The sequence below is a fragment of the Natrix helvetica genome (genome assembly GCF_964273705.1).
Source record: "Natrix helvetica genome assembly, chromosome: 2".
Classification (NCBI taxonomy): Eukaryota; Metazoa; Chordata; class Lepidosauria; order Squamata; family Natricidae; genus Natrix; species Natrix helvetica.
The window spans coordinates 127,720,978-127,738,886 of NC_138552.1; the positions used below are offsets into that span (position 1 = coordinate 127,720,978).

Genomic DNA, 17,909 nt, shown 5'->3' on the forward strand with positions numbered 1-17,909 from the left:
GTCAGAACAGATCTGAAGAGAAGAGCTCCCACTTGTAACTATTCCTCTTTAGGAAATGTGGAACTTTTCTGAGAAGCTCCTTAAAGAAATCTGAAGATGACCATAAGGCTCACAATCAAAGTGCAGGATGAATCAACCATTAGCAGCAAAAGTAGTAGTATAAAGAATCAAAGGCTTCCTCACACGTAACATTTTATTCATGACTAATATCTTTCTTCTAAATAGGAAGATTTGCAAAATAGGAGTTTTGCAAGAGCCTCTCTAATTACCTGAACCTGAGCTTGGGTAATTGCTGATTGTGGCCAGACTAATCTCAAAACTATCCTGTCTGTCACATAGTATATATGCTCTGAACTGTGGACTTTCTTTGGACATTGCCCTTGAACAGGTACTCTGATGAATACTGCCTTTAGTCAGCCTGTAGTTCTCGCCAGCCAACCAATAATGCAAGCGGATGTGGCTCCGTTTGATGCAAATCAAAATACAGGGGGGAAAAACAAGTAGAATACAGTCTCAAAAGGAATTCTGGTAAAATAAAATACTTTAACTGCAACTTTTTCATTCTCTTTGCTCATTTTTTTCTTACCAAAGGTCCAACAATAAGGGAGATACAAAATGGAAGAATAAATATAAATCTTTGGACATCTTGCTGCCTTCAAGAGAAAAGGTCCTCTGAAATGAATTGCAAAATGAAGCTATGCTAAATTATTTATTGCTAACAGCTATTTGTGTGCAGCTATAATTTAGAATCTTATGGACAATTAACTTCAATAGGCCACTGCATCTGTCATGATAATGGCTGGTTCACATATTAGAAAAACAATCATCCCCCCCCCCCAAAAAAAAAGAATGCAAAAATTGATTATGCACAAAAGTATCAGTTATTTAGGAAGTATGTAACAGGATAATATCAGTGTATGTTATGTTTCTCAGATGTCATTAAGTAGTGAGAACCATTTTGATATATCATGTCCTCTGCTACTTATACAATCTAATCATTTGCAATATCTTAGGTCTTTAGACCACAATATTATTTCTGAACAGATATTAAATGTCAAAAAATAAAATCTATCCCGCTATTCTTTCAAAAGTAACCATTTAAAAAAATAAAATTATTTCAAGAGATGCAATATCTACATTTTCTAAAAACTAGGCCTGAAAGCCAGAAAAATCCCAAATCTGCCATGCCAAATAGGAAAAAAACCCTTGCATAGGTAGTCCTTGATTTGTGACCACAACTGAGTGCAACATTTCTGTTGCTAAGCAATACAATTGTTTAAGTGAGTTTTGCCCATTTTACAACATTTCTAGCCAGTTTTAAGCAAATCTCTAATTCAATTCAATTTCAATTTATTTGTGCTTCTAGACCGCCCCCTCTCCCAGAAGGGACTCGGGGCGGTGTACAGTCCATAGAGAATATCACAAAAATACAATAAAAATTAAATATGTACAGTTTGGAGGAGGTTAAAAGATGTTACGTTAGTAGCATGTTTTACCCATAAATATTTGTAGCTCAGAGTTGAAATGAGGGATCCTTGGTGCTCTCTGAACATGTTTTTTTTCTTGTAGACATTTCATTACCCTAAGTAGGTAATATCATTAGAGCTTGTAAGGTGTGCTGTTTGCTGTCAGTTTGGTGATTTGCTTGCATGTGTGGGTAGGGGTGGTCTTAGAGATTCTTTGATTGGGCTGTTTACTGATGACTCTTTCCTCCCATTACCTATATGATGCAACTCCCAACCTAGTATGTAAATGACAATGGCAACTAATCCTTTCTTTCTTGTTACAAACCTCTTTTTCACTTTGGAAAGATCTAATGTTTTTGCTGCAGTGCATTTTTAGTGTCCTTCTGATCTTGCAAAAAGTATAATACACAATGAAAAGTGCTGACAGTGTATATTTGTTTAATTATTTCAAGTGTTTTACTTGATCATTTCCCAGATGTATTGCAATTTTGACTGTTGGATAGCCGGCCAGATGCTAATAAATTTATCTATATATTCTTGACGCCCAATTCCCTGAAGATGTCCACTGCATGTATGCCTCTTTTATAAATGAATATAGGACAACATTAAGTTTGCTATATAGAGAGTTCTGCACTTTCTTCTAGTAGTCTAAACATAAGTCTGTTGAATAAAGACTTGCCATTTCTGCAACTTCATTAATTAATTAACATTAATTGCTGGACCCAACAGTTTTTTTGAGCAAGTTGAGCTGTATGAGCATGTGTGCCGGCCCACCGCTTGTATGAGTGAAGCTGTGTGCGCATGTGTGCCGGCCCATTGCTCACGCTACCTGGTTGCAAATAGGTGACAGTCCAGTAGTGGGCGATGGCCCAGAGTTTGGGAACCCGTTTTAGATTATATCTATGTATTTCTCATTATGTAATTTGCAAAGCTTAAATTTAAATTAATTTTAAATGATAGGTCCTTGCCCTATGGTTCTATGAGATAAAGAAACAATATGACTGTTTTCATTTTCAGTTAATCAACCCCAGGGACTGATTTTAAGATATGATTGCATTCTTTTTAAAAAAAACAATCAATAAGTTTAATTCATTTTAACTATATATTAGGTTCTGAATTTATTTTGTAGAACAAAACTTGGTTTCTGGGAGTTTATCACAACAATTAGGCTTAAGCACAGCTTTTCTCAGGTACGTATATTCTACTTTACTAAAAATAAGTTACTTTAAAAAATGTAAACTCTAAAAATTTATATCTAATTGTATGAAATATTTCAAAATTTGTGACATTTATGGCTGTTTACTTCAAGAGATGCTCATTTATGATGATAGAGGAAATTACCCTCCAAACCAAAAGATTATGTCAGGAAGTTATTTATACTTGTGTTTGTACATTTTATTTTAAACATACACACTTTTACCATCAGCATGTTATTAATAACTACTGGCTGTGAGAAAATACTGACCGCAATCTGCAAGTACTTGACAAATGAAAAGGTATAATAACCACTTAATTTGCATACCTTAATAGCAGTATTCCAAGAAGATTCCAGTAAGGCAGACCTCATATCTCTTCCAGTTTCATTTGTTAAAAAATCATGAGACTAAAACATTCATGATCATTTTTCAAGTTCTAAACAAAAGAAGCATAGATAGAAAAAAGTATCAAATTATTAATTCAAAATTTAACACATTAATTTAATGAATGAATGAATGAATGAAATTTAATTTGTTAGCCGCACCCTCTCCAAAAGGACTCGGGGCGGCGTACAATAAAACACATACAATATACATATATATACAATACATATACAAATACAAATAAACACATACACATACATGTACCTGGAGGAGGTAACACTCATAAAATATATATAAAATACAATTAAAATAGCTATTTAAAACACCCTCAGTTAAAATTACAAAATTTAAAAAACCCGTCAGGAGCAATAGGATAAAACTATGGTTGAGCCAGGCCAGCTAATTGGAAGAGGTGGGTCTTGAGCTTTACACGGAAGGAGCGGAGATCAGAGGTAATCCTGATATCAGGGGGGAGGTCATTCCACAGGGCTGGGCCCGCCACAGAGAAGGCTCTGCTCCTAGGCGCCGCCCCCCGACACTGTTTGGTGGACGGCACCTGGAGAAGTCCCTCTCTGTGCGAGCGAAAAAAAGCAAAAGTATGTTAAAGACTGCATATAATATAGTTTCTTGTAACTTGTTAAACTAACTTCTCCCTTTTGATAAGGCAGGATGGTTACTTCAAGGTCTGTGTAATGTATGCAGCTAAATTGTACCGACTGTATAGGTATCTCACTGCTTCCTAAAATATAATTAATTGTTTATGGATGCAAGCATTTAATATTTTTTTAAAGAATCAAAAGTAATAAATTTGATACTGCAATTGAAAAGACAGCATTTTCCCAAAAACTAGCAGGAACAAATAATATATTAACCATATACAAAAAGTAAAACAAAAAGCAAAGGAGCAAAATAAATTGTAAGTTGAAAACCTGTCTTAAATATTTCCCTTGCAATATTTGACTGTTTTTCAAACAAAGAACCCAAAGTATTTAATAATGAAAAATCCTGAAAATAAATCATTTTAATTTAAATGATTTCACCATTGCAGTTTTTACAGTACTTCTCATAAGAGGGATGAAACATGGGCACCTGTCACATAACTTGTATTTAAAGCATAATACAGGAACATACTGTATGTTTAAAGTAAAAGTAAAGGTTCCCCTCACACATATGTGCTAGTTATTCTAGACTCTAGGGGGCGGTACTCATCTCCGTTTCAAAGCTGAAGAGCCAGTGCTGTCTGAAGACATCTCCGTGGTCATGTGGCTGGCATGACTAAATGCCAAAGGCGCACGGAACACTGTTACCTTCCCACCAAAGGTGGACCTTATTTTTCTACTTGCATTTTTACATGCTTTCGAACTGCTAGGTTGGCAGAAGCTGGGACAAGTAACAGGAGCTCACTCCATTACGCAACACTAGGGATTCTAACCACCGAACTGCTGACCTTTCTAATCAACAAGCTCAGCGTCTTAGCCACTGAGCCACCAAGTCCGACTGCATGTTTACATCTAGGATATTACTAAAGGATGCCGGTTTCCTTTTCAAGACAATCTACATATATTACCATTCTAATCCCCATGACTTTGACATATATCAGAAAATAAGTCCATTAGAAAAGACCTGTGATGCTATTTGACAACTAAAAAAAAATCTGCATGTAATGTCACTCAGTATGCCTTAATTTTGCCACTGATTCAGAAGCAACACTAAAAGTTTTTTAAAAAGTTAATCAAATTTATGAAAGTCAATGTATCTATCCTCATTTCTAATGAATTAGTCGTGTATGTAATATAGCTAATTAATTCCCACCTATTTAAACCAATATAATTATTGGTCTTTCTCTTTCGCATTTCTTTTTCTTCCAACCACACTCCGTAAAGGACACCCTTTACATTCTTGCCAATGTAGAATAGCAATCCATATATCCAACTAAGTGGACTATTGGTAACATAAATGCTTACGCTCTAAATTGTGTTAATTAATTTTGTGAACATACATCTCCTTTAAATATACTGCCAGATTTACACCCCAAGGGAAAACATTTTAGAACAAGATGATTAAGTAATCCTGAGATAAGTATCTTGAATTAAACAGGGATTCTGAATAGGTAGTCCTGGGTGGCTAAGGGGCTAAGGTGGAGTGAAGCCATTTTTACAAGTGTGTTCCCTAGCGAAATTTGTTATATTCTAAAAAGAAACCATTCTCTACAATACTCAAGTGAAAATGTGTTACTTTTCCTTTTTACAAAATTTAGCTGGGCAAAGGGGTGCCTCTGATGGGACAAAGAAGATACAGCATAGACTTGATTTTCCCTGGCATGAAAGTAACTATCTTTTTAGACAGAAGACCCTTATGTGGGATTATCAATTGTTTCCTCAAGATTAAGAACAAGAGCAAAACAAAATTCCTTTTGCTCCCGTAAAACCATTTACCTGAAAATGGCAGGGCATAGACTTCAATTGAGAGAGGAGGGGAGATAAACTGGGGCAGGTGAGGCTCCTAACCTTCGTGGGATTTAGAGATGGAGACGGAAAAAGATACCCAATGCTTCCCCCCCAACCCATCACAGTTGGGACTTGAAAAGACACTTCATTGAAAAAACTCAAGGAGAGGTGAGAGAAGGCTATTAAATCTGTTTCTTCAAATGACGGGAGGGCTTCAATAGACTCAGCCTGATACCTGGGAAGGAAAGTCGCTTTCTCCTCTGCAAACCGCACCAAGGAAATGCGGGAAAAGCGGGGAGGGAGGACGCCTGCAATTTACCACCCTCTGCCTGTAAAGGGGGCGTCCGAACCCGGCCTACCTTAGCGAGGTTTTGCTACTCTCCTTCTCCGCCTCTCTCCGGTATTAGCGGCGGCGGAGGGTGGGGGTGGGATCAGCACTGAGAAGTGGCAGCCGCCGGCGCTTTTCGCCCTTCTCGGCCTGGAATTTCCCGGGGGACCGGCGGGGTTTCCGCCCCGCAGCAGCGCGCGGGGGTTGCAGTTGTCGCGGTCGGAGCGGCGAAAAAGGCCGAGGCAGCGACGCGGCCTAGCACATTCCCGGCACCTCCAAAGCGACACGTCGCGACCATGGGCGACTCTGGGCCGAGCCACTCGGCCGGCGGCAGCGCAGCGACTTCACCGGCCGCAGGCAAGCGCCGCCTCTCGTCGCAGCCGTGACTGGGAGAAGGAGGAGGAGCCGTGCAGCTCTCCCGTGCCTCCGCCGAGGTCTGGCTGCGGCTCCGCTCCCTTTTCTTTTCTCTCTTCCCCCCTCTTCAGTGGAAGATCCGCCGTAGCCTCGGAGGAGGCGAAGGTGGCGGTTAGAGATGGGAAGCTCCTCAAGGCCCCAGCCGCGCTGTCTTCCCTGGCTCATCCAAGGCTCCCTGAGCTAGGAATGAGCCCCCCACGGTGTAGCCTAATTTTGTTTGAATTCGCTTGGCGCAGCTACTTCGGGATTTGGCCTGAGGAAATGATGTCCCTCCCTAACCCCCTTAAGTGGAAGAGCCCTGTTTTCTCTCTAGAGAAAGGCCGGCGTCACACACCCTCTTGGAGTCGCCTTAGTCTACTTCAGTTTGCCAGGGGAAGTCTTTCTATCCAAATCGCAAGATTTTTCTAACCTTCTAGTCTCCCTCTTTGAATTGGGCCTAAAACATATTGGTCTCTATTGGCAATATAATAGCTCAACAGTTAAAGGAACAGGCTTCCTGTGCCCAGCTGTAATGTAACCAGGGGCTGCCCTGGGGACTATCTATCTTTCAAAGGCAACAGTACAGGTAATCCTCAACTTACAACTATTTGTTTAGTGATCATTTGAAGTTAAAACAGCACTGAAAGAAGTGACCTTTGACCGTTTTTCACACGTATGACCATCCCCATGGTCATGTCATCAAACTTTGAACACTTGAGATATTTACAGTGCATTCAGAAAGTATTCAGACCTCCCTTCAGTTTTGTCAATTTTGTTGTACTGCAACCTGATTCTACAGTTGTTAAAATTCATTTTTTTCTTATTAATCTAACCCTGCTAACTCTGGGTTATTTAAAAGAAAATTCCATATCCGTATGTCCAAACAAATGCACTATGTTATAACCTGGTTTCTACAACAACATGATGACAAACAAAACAGAATTTTAGAAATGTCTGTGAATTCGTTAAAAAGAAAAAGCTGAAATATCACATTGGCATCAGTATTCTTCTCTCAGTATTTTGCTGGAAGTATCTTTGACAGCAATTACAGCCTGTCTTTTTGGATATGACACAAGCTTTGCACACCTAGATGGGGGGATTTGCTGCCATCCTTGCAAATTCTCAAGCTCAGTCAAGTTGAATGGGACCTTCAGTGGGCAGCCATTTTCAGGTCCATTTTCAGAGATGTTCAATAGGATTCAAGTCAAAGCTCTGGTTGGGCTACTTTAGGACATTCACAGAGTTGTCTCTAAGCCTGTGTTGTCTTAATTGTGTGCTTAGGATTGTTGTCATGTTGGAAAGTGAACTTTCAGCCCAGTCTGAGGTCATGAGCAATATCCCTGTGCTTTGCTCCATTCAGCTGTACCGCAACCCTGACCAGTCTCTATTGCTGAAAAACACCATCACAGCATGATTCACTGTTGGGATGATATTGGGCAGGTGATGAGTAGTATTTGGTTTCCTCCAGACATAATGTTTAGAATTGAGGCCAAATAGTTCAATCTTGGTTTCATCAGACCAGAGTAGGTTGTTCCTCACAGTCTGAAAGTCCTTTGGGTGCTTTATTGCAAACTCCAAGTGGGCTGTCATGTGTTTTGCAATGAGGAGAGGCTTTCGTCAAGCAGCCATAAAACCCAGATCAGTGGAGGGCTGCAGTGACTGGAGCTCAGTCAGTGTGACTATCAGGTTCTTGCTCACTTCTGTTACTAAGGCTCTTCTCCCCTGATTGCTCAGTTTGACCAGGCGACCAGCTCTTGGAAGAGTACTGATTGTGTCAAAGTTCTTCCATTGTGCTCTTACCGGTAGGAACCTTCAGTGCAGCAGAAATTTTATTGTAGCCTTCCCCAGATCTGTGCCTTGTAATAATCCTGTCTCTGAGATCTGCAGGCAGTTCCTTTGACTTAATGGCTTTTGCCCTGGTATAGAATATTAGCTGTGAGGCCTTCTGTAGAGAGGTATCCAAATCACGGCCAATCAATTTAATTTACCACAGATCCACTCTAATCAAGGTGTAGAAACATGTCAGCAACAAGAAATGGGAGGCACCTGAGCTAAATTCCAAGTGGTGTTGCAAATACTTAGGCCAATGTGATATTTCAGGTTTTTTTCCAATCAATTTACAGACATTTCCACAATTCTGTTTTCACTTTGTCATTATGAAGTATGGAGTGTAGATTAATGAGAAAAAAATGAATTTCAACAACTGTAGAATCAGGCTGCAACATAACAAAAATGAATTGGGGGTGGTGGGAGTGGTTCTGAATACTTTCTGAATGCACTGTATGACAGTTGCAGTGTCCCAGAGTCCTGTGATCACCTTTTGTGACCTGACAAGCAAGAATTCTATTCAAACCAATTAATCTTGTTGGGGGGGGGGGGGGAGAGAATCAGTAGGTTGGGTTGTTTATTTCTACTCCCCACTCTGCTTCCTCCTTGTAATTCACCCTTCCTCCTTTATCAGTTCCACAGAATCACTCTCAAAATAGAGTTACACTCCATTTGTGCTTGGGCATAATTTCAAATAGTTTCAAATTAATTAAAATACTGTAAAATGAAAACATAATAAGTAGCTATTATTTATATAGCACAGAAATTGCTAATGTATTTGAAAAACATTTTTATTTATTAAACACATAATAAATATAAAATTGTGGTTCTGCATTGTATCTGTGTGTATCTGTATAAAATAGTAATAAAATAAAGCACTTAAGATTCCAGAAACAGCAGTACAGACATAACACTAAAATTAGTGTTGCTACCTTTCAATTCTTTTCAGACACAAAACTAAGGAGGTCAAAGGGTCTGTTTACCACCAACCAGTGATTTCATTATGCCATCTCCTGCAATTAACAAAAATTCGTGGGGCTGTGTTTTAGAACAGTGTTCCTCCCCCCTCCTTTTATTACTCCAAACCACATACCAGAAAGTCCCTTTTGCTCCAAAGGGTAAACTACTTTTAAGTCAATTTAAATGTCCTTGTGATTGGGTAATAGATTTGTATGTTATTACCCAAAGAAAAACCAATTTTATCCAATTTTTGAGTAATTTACCCTGGTTTGGAAAGCACGGTTTTAGAAGATAAACAAGCAATATCAAATTGTTTTAAGGTTGCTTGAATTAGAATTCTGAAATGATAACTCACAAATATTACATGTGGCCAAAGAATAAACTCTGCAGTAAAATATATAAATTCATACTTTCCTAACAAAGTAAGTACCAAGTCTTTTCACATGCTTAGTCTTGCAAGCTTGGCTCCATCCTCCACGGATTATGAAATATTGATTAATGTTGTGAATTGTTACTGAATGTGCTTAGATTGACTACATTGGTTATGTTCTCACTTACCATCTGGCATGCTGCAAACAAATTCTTTGATTAACCAGATGGCAACAAAAACACATCAAAACCTAATCAGCAAGGAACTCATTTGAGTACTGTGGAGTAGAAATCAGAATATTGGCTTGCAAAAATGGGTAGTTAGCTTCTCATATTTCCCTGGTTGAACTTTAAATCAGATTTTATGTTGCAATTTCAAAGTCAGTATATTAGAAATATAATCAAAGATTACAAGAAATTATTATATATATATATTTGTTTTCGTAGATTTATATGTATGTATGTATGTATGTATATATATATGTGTGTGTGTGTGTGTATATGTGTCTGTGTGTGTGTGTGTGTGTGTTGTATTTGTACTGATAAATAAAGGGAGACTAATATAGATCTATTTCGAGCTAATTAGCTCTCATCAGCTAGCCATACCCTTACTGGGATTTGAACCTGGGCTGTATTATATCTTAGGCAGGAGTCTTAGCCACTAAGCCACAGGCTCGCCTCCTTATCAGTTGAGCCAGGGAAATAGGTATGTATTTGTGTTACAACCCCTGGTATGCCTAAATATGGGAGGAAGGTCACTACTCCCTCTTTCTGTCCTTCGGCTCATCACAGAAGACCATACAGGCAGAAAACCATATTTTTATTTTTAATGTTGCCTTTTTATATTTGTGTTGTATTTGTACTGATAAATAAATAAAGGGAGACTAGTATAGATCTATTTCGAGCTAATTAGCTCTCATCAGCTAGCCATAGGGATTCGACAGGGCTGTATTGCATATTAGGCCGATGTAATTGCCACTAAGCCACAGGCTCTCCTCCTTTATCAGCTAAGCCAGGGAAATAGGTATGTATTTGTGTTACAACCCCTGGTATGCCCAAATATGGGAGGGAGCTCACTACTCCCTCTCTGTCATTCGGCTCATCACAGAAAACCATCCAGACAGAAACCCATATTTTTATTTTTAATGTTGCCTTTTGGGGCATACCAGGGGTTGTAACACAAATACACACACACACACACACACACACATTGTTGCTCAAGGATTCCAATGCTGTATATGTGAAAGAAATTTCAATGAAATACATTAGATTTACTTTCAACCAAATACATTGAATTTATAAATAAGAGACTATAGGAGGATTGCCTAAGGGAAAATCTTATTATCAGTGGTATTCATAAATCAATAATTTGATTTTAATTATGATTTAAACTCAGTTAATGATGGCAGTTGGGACCAGAATAGTCACCATTAAGTAATGGGTTATAAAACACAATGTCATATGAACGTGCTCCTTAGCACTGGCAATTCTGGGACTCCCAGTTGTAATCGCTGAGCAAATCTCTGAATTGATAAGCAAAGATGACACAGGTCACTATTTGTAATCTTCTGCCAGCTTTCCCATTGACTTTGCTTGTTGGAAGTCTGCAAATGTCACAGAAGGGAAGTCACATGATCACAGGACACTGATGGCCAGAACTCTGATGACTGCTTGTTGATGCCACTCACTCAACCCTATTACAAGTTTGAACAGTTGTTGAATCATTAACTGAAGACTACTTGTAATAAAATGTTTTCAGAAACAATAGTTTAAAGTCCAAATAGTTATTTTCTGTTTTTCTGTATATTTTCATTTTTAACACATTTAATGGGTTTCAGAGTCATCAGAAAACACATGCAATTTATTAGTTTAATATGAATATAATAATTGTGCACGCTGGTATTTTCAACAGTGAATGGAACAAAAAACAACAACTGATATTGCTTAGGATCAAGAGAAAGTGTGCTGTTCTACACACATCAATTTACATGCAGTCTGCAGGAGGCTCATTTATCTTTCTATACTGACTTTCAAAACAATCCTTTATTTCCTTCAAAATCACTATGTATTTTCTTTATCGTAATAACTCCTTATTCTTCTTGATCATATTCTTTGCAATAATCTTTTTCTCTTCATACATTTTGCACAATATAGCTTTATTTGATTATCACTGTGATAGCATTCTGCAACATGCTTTTTTCCCCCTATCCACATGCTATTTCACTTCATCATTCCACTAAGCACCTTTTATCCTATATCCCATTTAGTATGACTCCCCTTGCTTCATACTAATCTATGAGATATTCTGGTCAAGAAACAAACTCCATAAATCTAACTGGAATCACTCTTTGTTGATATAGACCAGTGATAGTGAACCTTTTAGGCATCAAGTGCCCAAACTCTGTGTGTGCGCATGCCCAAACCGAAAGGTGCCCGGCCATGTGCGAACACATGCATGCACAGACATGTGTGAACGTGTGCATGCACAGACATGCGTGCATGCACAGCAGAGACCCGAAGACCAGCTGGCTGGTGTGAGGCGAGGCATCACAACATCAGCAGCACAGCAAGAGGTAAGAGCTTTTTCTTTTGTGAGCTTCTGTTTCATCATTTGCAGGGAAACAAAAGCTCATGAAACGAATGCCATGGAGATCTGACCTGAGGCAACAGCGCACGTGGCAGCAGAGAGGGCTCTGTGTGCCACCTCTGGCACGTGTGCCATAGGTTCACCATCACAGAAAACCTGACTGAATTGTCCTCTCCCTTCACCTTATACTATCGTGAATTAGGGAGGAGTCAATCTAAGCTTTTCTTTCACTTTCAATATTGCCAGTCTTAAAGTATGCTTTTGTTTATGTCACCATTGCTCCCTATGCCTAGCTTTTCAAAGATCACCTAGATCTCTACATCAACAGTCATCATTCTCTTAATTTTGGGGTCTCATAAATGCCTCATTACATTTAATACACTGCCTCATCTTGTTCCTACCTTTCCATTCATTTGTGTCATCTACTAATATAACATGTTTTCCCCTGGATTGCATTCATTTGGAATGTTTAATCATCATTTTCCTCAGTAGTCATCACTGGTTCTTCCAGTCTTACCATTTGCTAGAGCACAACATGCAACTATCACCAACTTAAGGATTTTATACTTTCAGTCACACCCGTAATAACCTAGATGACATCATGTCAAACTTTTTAACGTGTAGGTAGGTTATTTCATTCATAATAAATCAATGAAATATTTTCACTCTAGTTTGTGTTTCCTGTGCCAAAATTATGTGAAATTACACCATTTGATTTCAACAGCAGAAATTATATAGAACTCTCAAGGGTTACCAAATCAAAACCAAAACTGGTTTATAATGTGTGTAAACCTCTTGTACATTTCATTTTTATATTCTAATAAAGGATATCTATGTCAAATCTTGGTATTTTATTTAAAGCATAATACTTGTTTGAAAGACAAAATATATGGTCTTTAGCAACCTTAATATAAGTCAGCAGATGGCAGTCCAATACTGTATTTAAAACACATGGAACTTCTCCTTTCCCTTAATTATCAGTTATAAGAAGGGAATACATTCTACATACAATAAATACTTGGCTGATTTGTTTGGCAGTCAAGACTAGAAATGCTCAGGGGTAAGTACCTAGTCAACATCAAAATAATAAATAATAAAACTCTTAGGTAGTTTAAGACCAGAACTTTAAACCAGAATTCATACTATTTTTGCTGTTGTTGAACACAGCAATTTCACATAAATGTTAAGGATTTTTTTGGTACATATTATTCAAGCCAAGTAGATGATGATGATTTTATCCCAAAGACTTAGAACAGAGAGGTACAATTTTTGATAGTGTGGGGCCACATTTTCATTTTTTTCTACCCTGGTCAAAGTCAACAATAAGGAGAGCCTTGATATTAAATAGGAAGAGTAAGGAGAAAAAATCCAAATAATTAAGGGCAACTGGAAGAAAAATTATTGTAAACAGAATTTTTTTTTCTTCAGCACTCAGAAAAATTCAGCACGGAAATAGTTTATAAACATTACACTGATTTCTATTGGAAAACCACACTGCTAAATTTTGGTGGTACAATCAGATGGGACTCTAGAGACTGCAAAACAGTAGTTGGGAACCTTCATTCTTTAGAAGTTTTTTCCTGAAATTCATTTCAAGCAAAAGTATTTTGCCTTGTCCTGTGGTTTCTTCACTGAAGATCACACACAGGATACCGTTCTGCAGTATCCTTTCCTTACATGTGTTGTCATGATAGTCAAGATACCCTTAATAAGTTTGCTACTTTTGTTGTAATTTTTTTAAAAAATGTTTACATTATTTGAGTGAAGTACAAAAAAGAAAGATATATATTTGATTGCAGGTTTGGCGTCCTTTCTTCTTGTCCTGATTTGGGCCAACTTTTCATATTCTTGTGCTCCTTATTGCATTCTTATTGCTTCCTATGCTTTCCTTGACTTCCTTGTTAAACATCTTCATATAGGATATATATCTAATACCAGGGATTTTCAATAATCTCCAGGATGTCAGCAATGACATTGCCCTTTTTACTTTTTCCAATGTTGGGATGGTGGTGGAAGAGAATTTTCCTTTCTAATAAATTTATTCACATAAGTGTGCAATATGTTGAGATTCTGCCCCTTATTTGCAGTACATTTTTAATATGGCTGATCATTTACAGGGGAAAGAAAAATCTCCAGAAATATTCATCTTGATTTCCGTTGATTACTCAGTACTTTTGGCCAGAAGCTTCCAGTTTTATTTTTGGAAAATGGTCTCCATTTTTTTCTTTTCTTACAGTGTTATGAGAAAAACCTAAATTGTCTGGGGTGTCCTTTGTGAGGAGCTCTTATTTCTAATTCTTATCAGTAGCCATGTCAAAACCAGGCAAATTCTGAAGACAACTAAGGGTTCACATTTTAAGGAAAACAGTCTCCAGAATTCTGATTGAAGAACTAGAATAAATGAAAATACAAAAATAAAATGCAACTGTACCTAAATAGCTATGATTTTATGTGTCCTGTGTGCTTTCATATGTAATGCACTGATGAAACATGAAATATTCACTTAAAAATAAACCTGTGCTAAAATAACTGAACTTTTGAACTATATTCTGAAGTGTTCTTATGAAAAACTATTTTAAGTACCTCAGAATTTTTTTCCCTAAACGCAGGCGGATTTTTGCTAATCTGCTTGCAAATCTGCTTGACAGAAGTTTCTAACCACACCGTAAAAGCTAGTCATGCATTATGACAAACCCTTGCTTTTTCAAAATTATTATTAGGACTGAAACAAAAAGCTTGTGCTAGAAGCTGGAATGTGGGCTACTGAAAAGCAATAATTTGACTGGTTTTGATTGCTTAGGCAGAATTGTTCAAAGAAAACTAAAGATCAGTTCAAGAGTACAAAGCTACCAGTATTACTACGTTTGAGTGAGGGTTAAAGGACAGTAGTTAAGGTATAAAACTCAAGAACGGGAACTAAGAAGCCCCCATGCCTCACATGAGATATTTTTCATTATGTTCTGTTATGTTCAGCTTTGTATTTAACTTTATTATAGGGTTTGGAATTCAGGTACAAAAAATGATTTTGCTTCCTTTTATAGAAGCAATTCAGCAGGCATATCCATGCCTCTCAAAGTATTCCATAATTTTAGTGTTAATATTGCTTTCCAATTATTTAAATAGGACAGACATTAAGCAAATAAGCTTGTAATTTTTATTCTGCTGGCATCATAGCCAGTCTTGTGAAAATAAAATTCAAAAAACCTCATATACGTGTTTATCCGAAGCTTATTTATCTGTGTCCCCTCTCCAAGTCTTCCTTATTTACAGGAATTCACCTAGCATCTGCCTTATACAGCTGCTATTGTTCTAGTCTTCCCAACTTAGATACTTCCAGATGTATGAACTTATCCACAAGCATGGCAGTAACCACATAGTTGGTTACCATAGTTAGGGAATGCCGTTTTATTTGATTTGCCGTTGTTGCCTGCTCTTATGTTTGTAGGCTGCAACCTTAGAATTAATAATAGAAAGAAAAATAATAAAATATTCTGATAGGCTTTCACTGCTATCAGTCATTTATGTAAAACATTAATGGCTTACGTTTCTTTAATTATGTGAATATTGGGATTATTCAACAAAAAGACAGCAAAATAGTGATGGGTTTTATCAGCTCTCCCGGTACCTAACTAGTGCTGCATTGGCTTAAAATTTTACTGTTCCAATCAGAAGAAAATGAAGGCTGTTATCATCCCAGTGTCTATTTTACTGTTCTATGAATAATGCTAGAAAAGTCATTCAGAGCTGCCAATATATATAAAAACATAAAATTCAATAATGTTTGCAATTAAAATATCCATTTTTGTCTGGTAAGTCTACCCCAATCTGCAGTTAACCCTTTATATCAATTTATATTTTATTATCATTCTAATCCCAAGACTTTAGGAAGTGTGTAATATTATCATCAAAACATATTACCTTGGTCAGCTACTTATACAATATAATGTACAGAAGCTGACTACATATATCCCTTTTCCTAATATTGAAGAAAAAAAACCAACCTCAGATGTCTTGGTTATTTTTTTTTATTATTTAAATAAACATAAACCCTTCTGAGTTGAAAAAAGGCAAAACAAAAACTAAGAGCAAAACAAACACAGAATATTTAACACAGAGGAAGTAAATAACTTCATTGAGGGCAAATTGCATATTCCAAGTATCAGGTAAATGTTATGTGACCAGGTGTTACATTTCCATCAGACAGAGAAAAAGAAACACCAAAGTGTTTATCTGTATTATCTGATGTATAATTAAGGGTTTTTAAAAAGCATATAAAAGCAATATGCTTTGATTGGGTTCTATAACTTCCTGCTTAGCCATCAACTCAATAGTGTTCTAGACATTTACAAAATAAAGCTCCTTTACCATTTCCCCTTCTAACTTTTCTCATCAAGAACTAATCTACACATCCCATCAATGGATGTAACAACACTACCCTGCTACTCTATCCAAATCATCTAGGATAATTACTCATAATAAAGATAAATAGAAAAAGGAGTTAATATACAGATTGCTCTATTTTACATGTTTGCATCCAAGCTGTAAACATATGTCCTTCTGATCTGATCACTTTTACCCTCAGATATGTACTTACAAAAAAAGAGATATCTTTTAGATATTAAAGGCATGTTATTCAAAACATTACAATGAAGGCAAATAATTTTATCAATTCCATCTCAAAAATAAAAAAAAAAGATGAGCCTGGAACTACCTTCCGTCTATCCTACTTACCCATCACCAGTCTTTTCTACATAGCAACTTCTTTCATTATCTACAGAGGAACGTAACCACTGAAATAATGATAATAATATTAATGAAAGTATTCTTCATCTCAAAGTAAACTGTCAAAGCCCAGAGAAGAAATATAGTTGATTTTAAGACAACAGTTCCTTTGAAATCAGAATTCCTTAGCTTATGCATTTAGATGCAGTCCTTGAATAACACGTGTACATTAATCAAGGGGTCCTTGGAAAATAAGTCTTATGTAGCCTTGTTCACCAGAAAGCTGATGTGCACAGAATGGACATGCTGCATGAAAAGTGTGGGTACCATGAGGAAGAGGGATTTGAGACCAGTAGGCTGTTGTCTTTTCTGAGCACACGTGTCCACATGGGCTGAATGCATGAGTTGGAGGCCCTGCATCCACATAAAATCCAGCTTCACATCCAAGCCACAGAGGCACATATGGACCAACAGACCGGCACATTGGACATTCCCGATCCTTGCCATCTCTCTCTTCTTTATTCCCCCAGTTATGATATCCATGCACATGGCCACAGTTCAGATAAACCCAGGGTTGTTTTTCATCGACCACATCTTTCCTCTTCATGCTGGGAAAGGCTAATGTGTTAAAGCCCACAGGGCACTGAGGGCGGGCTGCATTGATTTCCTGCCTGAGAGCTTCCAGGTGCTTCACTGTTGGAGTACGTGAAAGTCCTTCTGCTGTACGCCACAAAAGAGTGGCTCCACACAGATCAATCAGTGACCCATCCTGGAGTTGGTTGGTTTCATTTTCAACCTGGAAGATTAATATAGAATTCATGAAATATGCAGAGTTCTAAATCAAATTAATCTCATTTCAAAAATTCAGTTATTTTGTTGTCATATGCCTTTTACTTAAGAAATGAATAGTGGGTGTCTAACTATCATGTCTGATAGTGGAGAAACCAGGTAATGGCACTGAAACCAGTGAAATAGCTAGAAATGTCCCTGAAGAAATCTATACTTAAGAGAGTAAGGGAATAATTGCAGGAATCACCCTCCATGAATGAAATTAATAAGCTTCATTTTATAGTAGTGAATTCTCCTGCTATCAGTTTAGTTCTCAATGGGTTCCTTATCCCATTCCTTATTTGTCAGAATTCTACAGTAGCAGATGATTACAGCACCATATAACATTGATATCATTTCTCCTTAGGCATGAAAAGTGGAGCCTTGTAATTGCTGGCTTGA

At 37.4% G+C, this 17,909-nt stretch overlaps 3 protein-coding genes across 6 annotated transcripts in view; all 3 read right to left on the reverse strand.

Moving 5' to 3' along the window:
- VPS54 (VPS54 subunit of GARP complex) overlaps window positions 1-6,473 on the reverse strand; it is a 43,047-nt gene extending 36,574 nt beyond the window's left edge. The window contains exons 1-2 of the mRNA XM_081941581.1: window positions 5,853-6,473; window positions 2,989-3,098 (exon numbers count right to left, since the gene is read on the reverse strand). The gene's annotated coding sequence lies outside the window, so the exon portion shown is untranslated. The remainder of the gene's footprint in view (window positions 1-2,988; window positions 3,099-5,852) is intronic.
- The window catches only part of WDPCP (WD repeat containing planar cell polarity effector), a 368,266-nt gene that overhangs the window by 308,423 nt on the left and 41,934 nt on the right, over window positions 1-17,909 (reverse strand). The window lies entirely within an intron of this gene.
- PELI1 (pellino E3 ubiquitin protein ligase 1) overlaps window positions 15,951-17,909 on the reverse strand; it is a 68,097-nt gene continuing 66,138 nt past the window's right edge. For both annotated transcript variants that reach the window (XM_081940865.1, XM_081940866.1), the window contains one exon: window positions 15,951-17,475. In XM_081940865.1, the coding sequence (XP_081796991.1) occupies window positions 16,909-17,475 (567 nt within the window). In that variant the 3' untranslated portion in view covers window positions 15,951-16,908. The remainder of the gene's footprint in view (window positions 17,476-17,909) is intronic.